Raw genomic sequence first — 17375 nt, 5'->3', positions numbered from 1 at the left:
AGCCCGAGGCGGGGGCCGCGGCCCGGGTAGGCGTTCGAGTCGAGTCTTACGAATAAGGGCGGGACACACCGCACACAGACGCCCCCGGCAGCCTGCGGGCCGGGGAAGGCGGGGGGGACCGTGAGGAGAGCGGGGCTGAGAACCGGCGGGGGTCCCCCAGCCCCGGCGGGGCACGGGCTGGAGCTGCAGAACATTAAAACGTTTAAAAAACAAAAGTGTTTAAAAATTAGAGAAATCTGGCAAAACAAGGGAGGTTACCAGGCAAAGGAAGGTGAAGGCGAGGGAGGAGGGTGCCGGGGCTCAGCAGAACAGGGGAGACCCCAGCGCTTCCCCCCTCGCACCCCAGTGCTCTCCTCAGCGGAGCTCCCCGCTCGTCCCCACACCGACAAACTCGCGCATAAAAATACTTCTCCCCCCGGAGAAAGGCGTTACTGCGCTCTCGTGCTTTCGACCCCGGGAAACGCGGCGGCACCGGGCCTCTTGGTTTGAAGAAACCCACCTGGATGTATTCCCCACAGAAGGCCGCGGGGTTCAGCCAAGGCTTCGTGGATGTTCTCCGTTCCTGGATCTTGTCCATGGCTCACCCGATCCCAGCACGCCGGTGGCGAAGGCACGATGCCTTCGAGCTCCCCAGAAGGGAGAGGCGATCCCGGGCTTGCTGGCAGGAGGGCAGATGGAGACTGCACACACAGCAGAAGCCTTAATCGCGCTGAAACTCGTTAAAGCAACCCATGCCCACACTCAAGTCCCCGGGAAACTGCTCTTCCACAGCTGGGTACAGTTTATTGCTAAGGAGCACCGCCTCGGCCTACAGATGAGCAGTCTTGGTCCTGAGGTATCCACTAAAAAAGCATTCTTCACACCGGTTCGAGAGCAGAGTTATTTTCCATTGGATCAGGCATCGGGAGCGGAAGGTGAAGCACGGAGAAGGCAGCGCTCTCCCACTTGCCTCCGATGAGCAAACAGCCCTCGCTGCCTCGCCATCAGATTCCCACCCATTGGCAGAGAAGAAAAACATTTAAGCAGCACTTCACTGTCAAACACTGCACATGCCAAAACACGCAGCTTTCAGTTTCCTAGACACATGCCGGTAAAAGGTTAGCTGCGTTAGTACAAAGTCTTCTCTGCACGTTTCACCCAGTTGCCTTCTCACAAACTTAAGTCCTGCTCGATACGTGGGTAGAAGCCACAGCACCGCACAGCTACGTACATTTTTGTCTGGGATGTACCATCATCCCCAAACACACAAGTCCTAGCTCAGAGCCTGGTTAAGCCTGAGCAGCTCCAGCTGCAATTAATGCTGTTTCTATGAAGGCAAATGCTGTATCATTACCAGGTCATCTCCTTCAGCCAGTCCCATTTCATGGAGCCAAAGGACGACCAAACAAAGTGAAAGGAGGTTTGTAAACTCAGCAGCAAGATAGGGAACACAGTGTTGCATTTCACAATAACTTTAAATAACCCTTTATCAGCACTTACTGCACAGTCACAGAGGATCAGAAGGGAGATGAAAGCAGAGAAAGTAAGGAAGTTTAGGCAATCGAGATGTCTTGACTACAGGGAAGAAGTACAGTTTTTTTCCCCAAAGCATGCTTTCTGTCATAGGGAGAGAGGAAGTTTTCAACCACACTGACCACTATTTATTTATTTACAGAAGTTAATTTTATTTTAAAATGTGGTAGTTAAGAGAATGGTTTGGTTTTCCCACCTCCACTATCAAAAAGAAAAAAAAAGAAGCATGACAGAGTCTGGGCAGGGAGGGGAAAAAGAGAAAAAGGTAAGGAAAAAGGACAAGAAAATCCCCCACAAAACTCCAGAGTCAGTTTCTTTAGCTTTCAGAATAATTAAAGTGCCTTTGAAATGAAAGCATGTGCTGTTTTCTTCTTTTTTTTCTGTGGAAAGCATCGATCTTTATTTCCACAGAGCACTTCACGTTATCAGTACTGCTTTTCCCTTGGGAATACCCAAGCCAGGAAGCACTGACCCAGGAACAAAGGTCTGGAGCTCAGGAGGCCCTTTTCCCATGGCACCGAGCCATCGCCTCCTCACCTCTACCTGATCTTCTGCGCTGCAGATGACTCAAATACAACAGACACTCCATGGGTGAGCCAGACTTGCTAACAAACACCACAAGCCTTTGGTCAAGCGTCTCCCTGTGCCCAACCTTCTCCCCTTCTTCTGCTGTGCTCTATCCTAACCTCTTGCTCTGTTTAGAACTTGGACTCCCTTCTCCCACACCGAATCAAAAAACAAAGAGGAAAATAAAGAAAAGCCCTGTGCTCGCTCAGGCTCTTCCTGTAGAGTCACACATGGGAGGTTTGCCAACATCTGCATGTGTGCACCTCAAACAGAGCTAAACCCATTTGTCTGGGAAAGGGCCGGCACCTGAGTTTGCACAACTCGCTCAGGGAGCGCTCCTGAAACCAGCTGGTTTCTCCGGGAGCTCCTGTAGCCTTTGCAGTGATGAACAACGTACGGGACTGGCGCATGCCATGCCGTTTCTTTGAATATCTTTTCCTCATTTGGCACCGAGGATAACTCACTTGCAAAGCGGGAGAATGATACCGCTCCGAAAAGGAACATTTCACAAGACATGCGATCACACAAATCCAGCATTTCAGCACGCGTGCCAGACTCAAGTGGGGTCCAAACATGTTTTGCAGGGCAAACAGCAGAGCTCCATCTCTGAGCACACGACCACGACTCCAGGTTCTTCCCTGGCTTTGTCTCCACTTGCCATCAGCAAGATCTACCAGCACACCCAAAAATTTCATATTTCCCTACCATTCAGTTAGGAAATGATGCATGAGCTGAACCCAGAAAGACAGTGCAGGCTGTTCTGGAAGAGGGACAGCACACAAAAATGAACTCCCTCCACCCTAGCATCCAAAGGGCCTAAAGGGCTTCAGCTACAGCTGTATCAGCTGGGGTAACTCCACTGACAAACAATCAAAGCATCTTTTTTTAGAGGGAGAATAAATTTCCTACTTTGTGCAACTCTCACTTTGTTCTGCTTCCCCTGCCGTGGGTTTGCAATCCAACGTGGGCTTGTTCCTATCTTAGACAACATCACAAGGGAAAAAATATAGGACAGAAAAAGGGAGGGAATAAAACCAAGCAGGCAACAAGGCAGGGTTTGGAAAAAGCTCATACGCAAAGACCTTTTAAAAAGCAGCTCACATGCAAAGGCACTTTAAAGAGAAAGAGGCAGCAGAAAAAGGAAGTCAAATGAATACATTTCGGTTAGGATTTCTGGTGAAGGTTAATCAGACGGCAGCACCTAGAAATAGATTTTGCAAGTTCTGAGGCAAGGACAAAGTCATGAAGTGATACGTAACTGCCAGTTCTAGGAAAACAGAGGACAACCCAGTCAGAAAAGTGCAGAGATTTCTGAAAACACTGACTTATTGAAAAAGAGAAATCTTACTGCAAGATTCTGACTTTGCCATCACATGGTTGTTGGCTTGCAAGAGCGACGGGAGGGAGCGGGGAAGCACAGGCACCAGGAAAGCCAGAAAATTATGCAACAGCTAAGCAGACCCTAATGAGGCCTTGCTCCAGAATATGGAGGTGCTATTTTAATACAGCTCCCAACTCTGAGACCAAGCTTTGCAAGAGTACTGGGAATCTAAAAGCCGTGAAATAAGCAGAACAGCTACGAGAGGATACACTCACAGGGGAAAAGCCATTAGATCAAGGAAGGGTTGTTTGTTCATTTTTAAAGTTTCACAACGAAAATCCACTCACTGCTCTCTCAGAAGAGATGCTCTCGGGAAGCTTCATGTTCAACGCCTTCTCGGATCACTAAGGCTTCAGTTACCAATACTAGCGCCTTATACCCCAGCTCCTAAGACATCCTCGGAGGTGAAAGCGGGGGGGGAAGGCAAGACCCCCGCTCGCTTTCAGACGTGCCCCATGCAAAAGTCGGGTTGCCGGACACAAGAGGCAGGAACAGCACCGGTCCCGCAGCGGCACCGGCCAGCTCTGGGGCTGCCAACCGCCCTCTTACCCTACAGAAGCTCTACCCAAAAGTGGGCACGAGTGCTAGTTTGCCTACGAGGCCTAGATGGTGCTAGTCATCAACCTGACAAGTTTACAGCAGGAAATCTGCTGTCACTTGGTTCAGAGCAGCTTCCCACCCCGCTCGCAACCCACGGCAAAGCCCCCGGCTTTGCGACCCAGATGAAGGCAACGCTCCTTATAGAGATGCCACCCCCAACGTCCCAGGATGCGGCGGCACTTGCTCGTGTGGGAAGGCATCACTTCACAGAGGTCCTAAAGGCGCTGCAGGATGCCCACAGAGTATTACAAGGCACAGAGGGGCCCCCAAACACCAGCTGCCTTTGTTGAAGCTGAAAGGAGCACCTTGAAGAAGATGGAGAAGTAACTCGGTTCCCATCCTCGTGATCCCTTTCACACCCAAGCTGCCAATGATGTTGTATTTCTCAGACCTGATAAAGCCTTTTTGCACTCCGGCTTTTCAGTTCTCTGGGTTTCCTTCGCAGAGAGCAGCTCTGCCTCTGCTTTGGTGTTTGCTGATGCTCTCAAAAAGCCACAGATCTGCGCTGGTTTCAAACCTTTGTTATTTCCGAGTCTACAAATGCAAGAGACCCTGCCGTGAGGACCGGGCAATCTGCATGCTCAGGGCGGATAAGAGGGAGAGAGGAAGTTCAGCATCCTACAGCAGGCACAGGGTGGCTAATCCAGTCCACGAGTCTCCAACTCCACTCCCCCAGGAGATATTTGACTGGGGCAAGTCTGAGGCTTGTCAGCAGACAGCCATGCAGGGGAGTTCACTGCTGTAGTAAATGCTCCAGAGTTAAATACTTTGCTGAATAGGACATGCAATGCCCAGATCATACAACAGCTGTTAATATGCAAAGATACACTCAATATTTCATTTCAGGAAAAAGCAGAATTACCTAGTTACATGAGAACTTGACTACAGAGTGAGGAACTAGATACAGGAGGAGAAAGGCTGGGGTTTTTTTTTCCAGAAGGGCTATGTCTCCACTGACTCAGATGGGCTTGGAGGAGGTTTCAGCTGCTTATGAAAGTTAAGCCCTAAAGCTGTGCACCAGAGGATCTCTGGTTATTACACAACATTGCCAAACTAGTTTCCACCGTGTTATCTACACAGCCCTTCTCCTACTAAAAGCACAATTCCCCTTGTGAAGTTCCCACATCCTGAATAAAATTCCCAAATACAACTCTTAAAAACCTCACTGGTTCTCCTCCTGGCCCAACCCAACAGCACCGTCACAGCTGGTAACAACAGGGCAAAGTCAGGACCCGACGTGACCATTTCAATGACATCTAGAATTTCATTTCAGAGCCTGTTGTTTGTGCAAACAAGCCAAGGTCTGAAAAGAAGAGGTGAGAAGCAGACTGCAGCGCGCTCAGCACTTAGCAAGGAGCTGTGAAACGGCAGTTGGGGAGAAATTGGTGTAATTCACAGAGAAAAACCAACGTTTCCAAAAGCGAACACAGATCCGTGGATGTCGAATCGCATATCTGATTTCCCCCCCTCCCACCGCATACTTTCTAAGCCAAAAAAGGCTTTATCTGGGTGGATTTTTCAGGGAAGGAGGATAAGTCCTTTCTGGATCAAACAACAAGAAATGGCACAGCTGACCAGATACCATCACCTCCATCCTCTCCCACAGGGCTCCAGCCAAGGAATTTATCACATCAGCTGGGAACCTTCCCCCAGCAAGGCAGTTCAGACAAAACATCGGAAAGCAAATTGTTTTACCTGCACAGGTAGTGGAGAGCAGCTCCTAGGAAAGGTGCATCCCTGCAAACAACCTGTCCGGAGTCCATGCTAAAAACAAGCATCCAGCCGGGGGTTAGGATCACTGAGCCCTGTGGGGCAAGTGATGAACAAAAGCCAAAACTTATTAGCCTTATTCCTACACAGAGATGTTCTTCCCTGCTCCAGCCACCCTGCGAGTGGACTTGTGCCTACTTGGAAAGCTGATTATGAAGCACTAAGTCATCCAGCATGGCCAGGCCAAGTCAAGCCAGCCAGCTGTTTTAATTTAGCTCTTCTGTTCATTAGGCTTCACTGTGCCCTTAACCCCTCTGTTCCCAGGGCAGTAGCTCAGGGGAGCTCCCCCAGAGCCTGCTCACCAGCTGACAGCGAGGAAAGGCGAGCAGGGCATCAGGTGTAAGCTATTGCATCAGCTGCAGCACAAGGTCATGATATACCCCACTCCTTTGCTAAGGAAACGTCGCATTTTGTGCCTAGCCATGGCTCCAGAAGAGCTTGAACCACCTCCCGCGACACATGCAAACCAACAAGGGGCTCCTGGCCCTTTTGCTTCCAGCTTCAAGCCCAAGAAGTGCTGCTGAGCCACCCAAGGGTTAACACCTTGCTGATAGGGCTGCAAAACTTCTCCACCTGTTTCCCATTACGAGCTCCAACCTTTTGTTACTCACAACCAGGATCTGGCCCAGCTGGTGGCTAGCTGGCCAGGCAGCGGAGGAAAACTCAACTGACCCTCTTCGCTCCTGCAAATGTTTGCCCATTTTCCAGCCTGTGCGGTCCCATGCCCACAAAGGCCTTTTCCTGTCCTTTCAAGGAAAATCAAGGCTCCAGTTTGCTCCCTGCCCCAAGCCAGCTTCTGCTGCTTAACCACCAGGAGAAACAGAAACGACGCCAAGAATTGCATTTGCCCCAAATAAAACTGGACTCCGGAAGGGAGAATCATTAATAAAAATCCAGTTCTGATTTTACTGGGGAAAAAAAAAAGAAAAACCTAACGCTATGATCCATCTTAAGAGATATATTTCCAAAGAGGCCTTAAACCAAACTGTGTATTTGCGCTGGCCCTTATCTCATCTCAAAGGACAAGCAGGCAGCACGAGCTCCACGTGGGCTGCAGCTTGGGGATGTCAGTGCTGTCACTTACGCTGCTGAAGATGGAGGGCTCTGCACTGCGTACTGCTATATCCAGAGCCACAGCTGCAAATTTAGAAACATTGCCTGAATTTCTCTTTGTGCTCTCCCACGTCCTGCCCTGCTACAACTCCTGTCTGCTTGCATTTCATTTCTTAAAAAGCACTGCTTAGCAACCTGACAGCCTTTTCACTTTGAGCACAAGGCAACCAGTTCCTCCCATTCCCACTCTTCCAACAGGGAAACCATGGCAGGCACGCGGCCCCATTCACTTAACAGCACCATTTGACATGGAGCCAGGGTTATAACAACCCAGCAGCCCCAGTGACACAAGGGCAGTTTATGTCACCTCTTGGCAACTCCTGTGTATTTTCATCCATGGGAGGACAGAAGGGCCCTCATCCCTCCTGATGCCACGGATCTCACCTATACTTCCACAACGAATGCTTCTGCTGTGGAGAAATATCCGCACTGAAGCAAAGGATAGGTAATTACAGAGCCTTCAGTAAACCTTTTAAGCCATTCATCCAAAGTCCCCAGAGGGAAGCAGGTGAGACTATAATACGCATTGCACAAGAGATACGTATCTAGGGTATTTTATTTTATAAAAATCTCTCCCCTCCCTTTGCGGTTTGTTTAAAAGTAATGGCAAAACAAACCAGGTAAGCTGCAAGTCACTGCTGCCAACGCTCCCAGCCCTGTCTTCCATGGTAGATCCACCCCGGGACCGGCGTGGACTCTGCGGGAGCTGCCCAGCAGATAAGCTTCTGGAGAACAGAGAAGGGCCTCGGACTAACAATGAGGCACAGCTCTTCTTGCTCCACAGTCTGGAAACGTGCAATCTCCCCAGTCGCCTTCGGCTGAGAGCTGAGGGAGGCAGGATGGGGCAGGTCCAAAAAGAACAGGGAGTGCTGTGAAAGAGTCTGGGGCGAGAGAGAAGAGCAAAGGGGGACAGATAAAAGCACGAGACGGGCATGAGTCATGTTGGCTTATGGCCTCCAAAGAGAGCCCTCAAGCAAAGAGGGTATGAAGTAAACTCCTAGTCAGGCAAAAATCCACTAAAAATGCAACCCAAAATAGGCTCTTGCATACCTGTCTCCTCTGGCTCATCGTTAAAGGTTCAGCATCACACGAACTCGGGCTGTGTTTCTTGCTGGCATCTGGTCATGCTTGGCCGGGCCAGGGCAGAGGTGGGAGCACTCACGGTGTGTTGGGAAAGCACTCATTCCCCAAGGCCGGCCCGGATTTCCAGCTAATCGTTGCAAAAGCTGCCTTCCTTCCCCAGAGGGGAGAGCTCTCTCCAAAGAGCCCACAATAGGGCTGCAGGTCTTACACACTTCCACTTGCACACACAGGAAAGAAACCATGCTGCAAGCAGCTACTTTCTGTTCAGCCTATCCACACCTACCCACTTATGAGCTAAGGATGAAGGACTTTCAGCTGGGATCCAGAAACCAGACCTCCCAGACCTTTGGGGAAAGCTTGGATCTGAAGTCAAGCAGCGTGGCTCCAGCTATTTCTGCTGTAAACCCTGCTCTCCCGCCTGGGGATTAGGAAAGTAAGCAATGCAGGTGTTCTCCGAGAAACACGCAACCCAGGCACGCCAGCTCTTTGGAAACCTAACAGCAGATTCATTAGCTGCGGCTCATTCTACAGCCTTGCAGCTGGGTGAGCCACAAGTCAGTTCCCTGCTACGCTGCGGCTGGAAGCTGGCCAGCAAGCCTTCCTTCAGCTGCTGGCCTGCTTGTTTTTACAATGAAGAATCCAAACACCAAGCCAGCTTTAGTAACGTTTCTCCTCTGCAGATGCATCATTTCTGCACGCTGAAGTTTCCACTTTAGAGATACTTTTGCCATTTATAGGGGCCAAAGGCATGGGGGAAGTGGACCCTTCTCTTTGGTGCTTGTATAGCGACCTGCAGCACCCAGTCCTGGGCTGGACTGTGGCCCTGCAGCATTGGAAGAACAAACAGCAGGAGAAAGAAGTTCATCATAGGGACCCTCAGTGTACCAGAGAACCTACATGGTGGAAGGTGCCCTACTCCAACCGTCTCCAATCTCCGCAGCAGCAGCATCTCCTTCAGGGGCAGCATAAGCATCCCTAAATATTCTAGACTAAGAATAAATTAAGTATTTTCAGCTCCCTTGCTCCTTCTTTTACTGAAGCCACACTGCAGTAGCTTCTCAACAAAGCTGGAAGAGCTCCAGTCACTGCACTGGGGAAGGAGCAGCCACCAACAAGCCACACAACAGTTTCACTAGGACAGATTGCTTTACAAGCTTGTGTTTCTTGCACAGAAGTTTGGTAATCTCCTCCAGAGATGCTTGTACAAACCCTTAGAGCAGGACACCATATCCATCCCCACCAGTCTGGCTTTTTCCTTCCCTGGAGTCATCAGTCGAAAAGGGCTGCAGGGACCAGAGAACAACCTCTTTGCTGTACAAATATGCCCTCCACAGGGCAGGGAAAAGAGTTTAGCTTATTGCCCTGCCCTTATTTTGGGTATGACCCAACACTCCACACTAAAGCCAGCTCAAGGGCAGCTTGAGACAAGCGCGTGAAGTCCTACTCTGGAAGAGCGTTGGGGTAGCAGCAGAATGGCACGAGCACACCTGAGCTGAAAAGAGCCTGCAGGTGCTAAGTATCAGCTTGAGACATGCTGGCAAAGCCACGTAGAAAGGGCACACTGCCTAGCTCAAACTCCTGACGCTTATTCTTTGTTTGTACAAGCACCTAATTCCCTCCCAGATGTTTGCAAAAGCTCGGGAAGTTGGCACAGTGGCAAGGAGTTGGCCTTTAATTAACCAGAAGTCAAATACAAAAAGGACGTCAGCAACCTGTGAGCTGCACTGCTCCCCCTGACCAGAGCACAGAGCTCTTCTGGGGTCCATACACATTGGTGTCTCTCCATACCGCTGTTCTTTCATGCCAGTCTGTAAAAAAGGACTTTGCTGGTGCTGCTTACGTTTCTCCTGATCCCATTTCAACACACACCATTGAGCGAGCTGAACAGATGCGTTTCCCACCCCCCTCCAACTGTAGCCGCAACGTCATGCTCCCCAAGGACGCCAGCGTGCCCGATACCAGTCAGGTGAAAAACCACCAGCACAGAAAAGCAGAGTTAGGGACAACACAACCACCATCTCAACCACATCGGAAAAGCTGTCCCCACCGTCTGCCTTCAGCCTCCGCAGCTGCTGCACAACACACAAACACCTGCCCCGTCCATCCACAGCTCTGCCTGGCTGCCATCGGGCCAGATGGGGTCATGCACGTGGGTTTCTGAGCAAGTCCAGCCAGAACAAATCTTCTCTGGCTGTCTCCGAAATGCTGCTGACCCAGAGCCTTGCGATGCCGGTGTGACTCGCAGCTGCAGCAGCCCAGGGGATGCCCCACAGCGGGGATGGAGAGCTGTAAGCCAGTTCTTGCCCGTCACGCTGCAGCAGGCAGGTGACACCTACAAGCTGTGCAAAGGGATCTTGTAAAGCTGTCCCCTACCCCAGCCCCCACTCCCTTGCATACACATGCTCACCCGGAATTAACTTAGGTTTCCATCACCTATATTTGAGAGAGGGACAGTACTACCAGAAACAGGCTGTGAATGAATCCAGGTCATCCCTGAATAGAGGTATAACACTGGATCTCCTATAATTCCTTAGAGTCATTTCCCCCTTTTCATTAGCGTAGTGTTTTTTGCATTGTTTGCCTGGCTTCAGGGCCTCTTGGACTCAGCCTCGCAAGGATGAGCAGCGAGACTTAATTTCTGCTGCTGCCCTGAAGTGTCCGCTGGCTGTAAGGCTGGCCCCGGTGGATCTTCACGTGTTTGGCTAAATGGTCACTGCGGGCAAACTTCTTCTCACAGGCGGCACACTGGTACGGCTTGACACCAGAGTGGGAGCGCTTGTGACGGGAGAGCTCATCCGACCGGGAAAACCTGCAGGAGAAGGGAAGCATGGTGGATCCAGCCTTCGCTGCTAGACAGGACAGGGAACATGAGGACCCTGGCACGTGGGAGGCTGAGGTCTGTCTCTGCCCCAGCCTCTTGGGGTGACCCTAGGCAGGTCGCTTCTGCTCTGCTCCATCCAATCTCCCAGTGAGACACAGGTACCCCAGGCTCCTGCCAGAGTAATGGAAAGGAATAAACCCCTCCAAGGGGTTATTTAGAGATAGGAAAGAGAAAAAGAATTCACCCACCCACTGAGATCTTAATTTCTTTCCACTGCTCTTAAAGAACACTGTCCACCTACTGCCTTCATTTGTTTTCAACTTGCTGAAACCTTTTTGGGGCTGACAGCCCCTAGGCCAGATGGTGAGAGAAATTGCTTTTCGGGGCATCAGCCTGAGCTGGCAGTGACTAAAGGACACAGTTCAGGAGCCCGGGTGGAAAGGCTTTACAATAACTCCCACATCTAGCCAAGAAGAGCATCACTGTTGAGAGGAGGTTTGTTTTTCCTGAGAGAGCATGGGTTCTCCCTGCAAACTCTGAGCATCCCCTTGTTTCTCAGAATGGCAGCGAGTTTTGACTGTCAGCCTGGGCTGGACTGGGAGCTGGGGAGAGAGAAGCTGCCTGTGAGCTGGTTTAAATACCAAGCCCAATGGAGGAAAAGAAACGCACCCGGCCTGGAGCACAGCAGCAGAGGTTTCCATGCCGAAGCAAGTTGACTGCTGTTCTGAGGATGCAGTAACAAGGACCACAGGAATACCCAGTGTTCTGACTGCTTGTCTGTGCAATTTGCACATCTGAGGCAGATCAGCTGAACAGCCTGGAAAGTCCCTTTAACCACGTGCATGTCCCACTTAATTCTCCTGCACCCTTTCTTCCACCTGGCACACACAGATCCAGACCTGGGGGCACCTGCAGCAAGTTGGTCTGCAGGTGTTTTATGAGTGCCACCTCAAAGATCTCAACAAGGCCTGGGAGCTGGTGTGACTTCAGTATGCTTTGCATGTCCGAGTGTCAGGGGAGTGCTGGAGAGGAGGACTGGACAGGATTTACTCCTGTTCTGCCTCCAAGGAGCCAACACAGATGGCAGGAGTATTAGGACGGAAGGGTTTTTCCATCTGGCTGAAACATGCCCACGCAAAGAAGCACAAAGCAGGGAGCTTCAGATGTAACCCCAGACACCCAGCGATAGGATTTCAAGCTCACACCTGGTACAGTAAATACTGTGGCTGCTCACAAAAGGCTCTGCAAAAACAAAATGTGTCCCAAGGCCATCCTCAGGTCTTCTGTGCAAACCACTGACTTCTTTTCCAGCTTTATTGCGAGAAGCGAGTTCCAAGGTCTCAGCTCCTCATAGAAAGCAGGGCCAGGAGAAATGACATATATATTTGCAGTTAGGGCCACATCTAGAAAAGAGAGCATGGCCCGGAGAACCCCAGCCGAGTACATCACTCGATAGTATAACTGCTCCCATGGAGGGGGAGGGCAGGGCAGCAAGTGAAGCAGAACACAGCAGTTCAGTGGACAACCTGCAGGATGCTATGGTACAGGCTAGCACCATCCCCTTCCTCCTTCCCAGAGGGAAAAGTGATGCTTGTGTGGTTGCCATTGTCCCGTTCCTCAGTCCCCAGGGTCTGAGCATCAGGTGCAGGAGGGTTTAGCAGTACTGGTTGGTACTACAAAAGGAGCCAATGCCTATAAACCTGTACTGCGGTTCTAGGTGAAGTGGAGGGACACAGACAACTGCTGATGGCAAAGGGACAGCAGCTTGGCAAGAGGGAGTCCCGAAATTCAGATCTAGTCTCATACCTTCCCGAGTTTCACCACCCTGAGACAGAAGCCATAACATACCATCCGGGGAAGCAAGGCAGCGAATGTATGCCAAAGCATTGCAAAAGAAACGAGGAAAGCTCAGTGCTGCCAGCACCAGTTTTCTTTGTGATACGCTTTGAGATCTGCTGATGAAAAGTGCTATGCAAGACCTGAGGACTATCAGCCCTTCTTGCCAAAGGCTGTACTGAGCATCCTGCCCCCCAGGACAGGTACACGGTAGCGGGAAGAGAACACCACAGCAGAAAAATAATCAGAGAAGTGCAGCAAGATTAAAAAGCAGGGTTAATTTAGGGAACACAGATGAAAGAAAATGACAACTATCATCATGCACAGAGCAAACAAAAGTAAATGCAACACAGGGATACGCTACAGGCCCACAGGTGTCTGAAGGATACAAGCAGCCAGGGCAGGCAAACAGCAAGAGAAAGCAAAGGGTTGCTAAACATTAAACACAGAATTATGCACTGGTTCCTGAGGAAGCAGTGAGACTCCTATTTCCTGGGACAAGTATTAATGGGAAAAGCCATTTTTGTAGCCCAACTGCAGAAATTATCCTGAACTAGACAGAGAAAGCTTGTAAAATTACAACATCACTTGGAAAAGCTGTATTGCCAGAGGGTGTTTAGGCATCCAGTTCAAGGGGGATTTGGGGTGTTTGGGAGAGTGTCAGCTATGCTTCCCCAGCTGGAGGTTTCAGCACTTTTGGACTGAGTGAAAACTACCCAAAGCGCTCAACAAACTTTACTCCTCCAGGCCTCCTTCCAGCTCTCACCTATAATTCACTCAGGAAAGAAAACTTGTGATTTTATCCTGGATTTTCACCAGCCAAGAGCTCTCCCGCATCTTGGCAAGCAACAGCAGGCCTTTGGTGCAGACACCCGTTTGCACAGAGTCCCATGGCTCCCACTTACCGCCAGCCACAGTTGGGCCAAGCACAAGTGTAGGGTTTCTCACCGGTGTGCCGACGAAAGTGAGCCTTCAGGTGGGAACTCTTGGTGTACATCTTGCCGCAGCCCGGGTGCGAGCACTTATGGATGCGGACGAGAGAAGGGGGGGCTTTCTGATACTTGGGGTTCGCCTCCACCTCTTGCACATCCCCCAGCACCCCTGGCCTCATGGTGACTGGCAGGGGGGCAATTTTGACGTACTTTTGGTCCATGATGGTCACAGGGGGCTGGACCTGAGGGAGGAGGGACACGTTTTGGCCCTGCAAGTTGATAACCAGCTGGGCCACCCTGACACCACCGGTAGCACTCTGTGCTAGCGGGCTGCCACTGTCCATCTGGAGAGGCTGGATTTGGAGGACAACAGGAATGCTCCCAGTGGCTACTGCCTGGTCACTACCATCAGCTGTCCCTCCAGGCTGAGCAGCGTTTGAGACATCATCTTCTTGAACCACACTGGAGACAGGCTGTCCCCCAGAGCTACCTAAGCTGATCTCAGATTTGAACTCAACTTTCCCTCCAGCTGGGTGAAGCTCGCTTTCTTCGTCTTTGAGGAACTCGGCCTTCTCCCTTAGGAACTCCTCAATCTCCTCCAGGGTTGGAGTGAAGTCCTGGGAGAGGCTGCTGCAGAAGTCAGGCAGCCTGAGGTAAGCCTCGCAAATTTGGGGTTTTGCGTCTTCCCCCTTTGCACCGGCCACGGGGAGGAGGGTGCCTTCAGGGTGGCTGGTGCTGCCTGCAAGGAGATGGCCAGAGTCTTCTGGGTGGCCAGACGCCCTCCCGCTGCCGTGTCCCGGCAGAAGGGATGGTGGCATGCTGCGTTGCAGAGCGCTCGCAAAGCTTTCGAGGAGGGAAGAGTTGGTCAAGGAGGGTAGCAGCTCCTGGCAACTCACAGAGACCATTTGTTGACTCACGTCCTCTGCCCACACAAAGCTCTTGGCTCGGCTGGATCAGAAGCCTCTGTAAGAGCTCAGCTGGGGCTCCGGAGGCTGGGGAAGTCTTGGTTCATCTGCAAGGGAACACCACCAAGGTTATTTCCAAATTAAAAAACACACAAGAAAACCTCAACCTTTGAATAAAATGGACTGTGCATTAGAAAGAAAACGTCAAAACTAGTCAGTGGCCTTTGTTTTTACAGAGTCTGTTGCTCAAAAACCACGTGCTAACCATTTTCCTATGCAGGATGCCAATAGGCTGCAAAGAGCTAGATTCCCCCCAGAAGCAAACTTCTCTGGGGAGTTTATTAAGGTAAAAATACGCAATGAAACACTTCATCCCTCTTCCCACTACGCCAGAGGGCAGGTATGGGCTGCTAGATGGCAGAGAAGATGACTTGTGGCTTACAACTAGGAGTTAATTGAGATCCAAGAGAGGGTGCTGGTTTCTCCACACTGCAAATGTTGGTACAACCACAACCTGGCGCAGACCTATCACAGCTGGAGTAAAGCTAACTAGTTTGGCAACAGATAACAAGACAGCTATGAGAGCGCCTGCTGCCAGACTGCTTGGGGCTCTGGTGAGCATTCACCAGCAACCATGCTGCTGTGGTTACACTGGCTATCGGTGTCTGAACAAGTGAGTTTAAAACCAGTTCAGGCAGGTCTGCCCCAGCTCAGTCACACCTCCAGAAAGCATCGCAGACAGTCTGGGGTCAGCTCACAGGGCCCTTGAGGACACCAACACCACGTTTCAAAACAGGTGAAAAAGATCACAATATCTCCAGGTTAGACCTGTGTGGTGTCCAGAAGGTGACTGCTCTCCCACGACTCAGTACATCAAACCCCACAGGCCCTGCTGTGTGGCTCGTGAGGTCATGAGCACAGTGCCTGAGCAGCCACATGCTGTCCCTGCCCCTGCAAAAGGGCAGCCTCAAGGCTGCATCCTCCTCCTGCAACACCTAAACCACCCAAGAAGGCAGGATCTTTTTACTGTTTACATTTAATGCAGCAAGTGAGTTTCCAAGATAAAGAAAACCTATGCCAAAGTCCCCTATGAACCTTTTCCAGAATAAGTGAGTAAGTCCATGAGATTTCTGCAGAGCTGCAAACCAGTCAATCCAGTCCTTGTTATCATTGCTTCCTGAGAGCTTGGAAAGGGAATTTTTGAGAAGCAGTCTGGATGTGATATAAAGGCTCTTCGCCTTGAGAAGAAATAATCCCCACATTGTTCAAAACCTGCGAAGAGCAAGATGCCACATTGCTCAGGGCCATTTGCAGTGCTGCCCACAGTCTGTCTCCAGCACAACTCTGCATCAACAAGTCATGATGAGCAGAGACCATCACTGCTCACACATGAGGTAAGAAAGGTGTTTGGGCCAATCTCAACCTTCAGGCTTCAAGTTTTCATCACAACACAAATTCACGCTCTGAACCATCACCTTCAAGGCAGCACCCAGTTCCACTCCTTCCTCCACACTAATTTTATGATCTCTTTCTGATCTCTGCTTCTCTGACTCTTGTCTCCTCTTTCTACAAGCTTCAGAGGCTAGAAAAGCCTTCCCCCTCTGGCTACAAAACACTTCTGTTTACCTCTTCCAGAAAGTCTTAAAACCTGATTTTCCAACAAGGTCTCCTTGCAGAGCAGCTCAGGAAGTCTCCATCCCTTCAGTGTGCCCCCAGGACAACTGAATTAAACTATAAACTCCTTAGCTCAGGAGCCTCATTTAGTACATATCTTGCAAATTCAGAGTGAACAGTTCTGTTGAACTAACAACACGAAGAAAAGCACAACCAGAGGGCAGGAAGGTCTGGTGGTTAAGCTGCTGGCTTGGGACTAAGGAGATCCGAGCAGGGTCTCCTGCTCTGCTGCAGACTTCTCATGCAACCTTGGGGTAGTTGCTGGAGTGCTCTGGTCCTCAGTTTCCCGACTAAGTGGGGGCAATGGTAACATTCTACCTTGCAGAGCGGTGCTAAGGGGAAATGTGTAACCCGGTGGCATGCTCCGTTACTAACAGACTTTGTAGATACCTGTCACAGATGTCAGTGCCTCGTCAATCCAAGGCATTGTTGCAAAATGCACGTCAACAGTGCTGTCATCCCAGATAAGCTACTGCAAGAAAATGGAGACCTGACTTTGGCCTTCAGTGAAGCATACTGAAAGACAAGGTCAACGTCATTTTCAAGCTTCGCTTTGCATTTCTGTTCCTATAGTTTTTCAATTCCCTAAGAGCGCTCAATTACTGCATGAAATCAGCAGATGTGCAGTTTGAGCACATAGAGAGAAAGTAATTTGCCCAAGGTCAGCCAACAAGCAGGAGCTGGGAACTCAGCCGAGGGTTATGACTCTCCTCTTGTGACTGAACAACACGAACAAACACCTGTAACCTCTTCAGAGCCGTGAATTACATTCACAGCGTCCGTGCAAAAAACCTGGACGCACGAAGCCTTTCAGGACAACTCCAACATGCTAAATAAGCCAGACACTTACAGCCAGTGCCACGTGTAGCAGATCCCTCAGCGATAAAGGGGGGTGCCCCACGCTTCGACCCGGCCAAGGACAAACCAGCCTGGTTCTCCCCAAACTCCACCGCGGGGAGCAGAGCCAGGAACAGGCTGGGAACCCCCGGGGCCGAGGAGACCGAGTCTGGCCCGGTGGTTCCCTTCATCCCGCCGGGTCGGGGTGGGGAGCAGGGGGGGGAGGAAGAAAAAAATAAAAAATTTAAAAAAAAAGAAGAAAACCCGCCCCAGGCCGACCTTGCCCCCGCCGAGCCGCCCCTCCGCCGCTGCGGGCAGCCTCCCGGGGAGAGCTGCCCCCCCCG

The 17375-nt window shown here is 50.8% G+C and overlaps 1 protein-coding gene across 1 annotated transcript in view; it reads right to left on the bottom strand.

Moving 5' to 3' along the window:
• Positions 1-10657: 10657 nt before the first annotated feature.
• The window catches only part of LOC104839568 (Krueppel-like factor 15), a 7036-nt gene continuing 318 nt past the window's right edge, over positions 10658-17375 (bottom strand). The window contains exons 2-3 of the mRNA XM_010579934.1: positions 13589-14354; positions 10658-10835 (exon numbers count right to left, since the gene is read on the bottom strand). Of these exons, the coding sequence (XP_010578236.1) occupies positions 10658-10835; positions 13589-14354 (944 nt within the window). The remainder of the gene's footprint in view (positions 10836-13588; positions 14355-17375) is intronic.

The sequence above is a fragment of the Haliaeetus leucocephalus genome, unplaced genomic scaffold (genome assembly GCF_000737465.1).
Source record: "Haliaeetus leucocephalus isolate CR32 unplaced genomic scaffold, Haliaeetus_leucocephalus-4.0 Scaffold68, whole genome shotgun sequence".
NCBI classification, from domain to species: Eukaryota; Metazoa; Chordata; class Aves; order Accipitriformes; family Accipitridae; genus Haliaeetus; species Haliaeetus leucocephalus.
The sequence above is the reverse complement of the archived record's forward strand: the minus strand, read 5'-3'. Positions and strand labels throughout refer to the sequence as shown.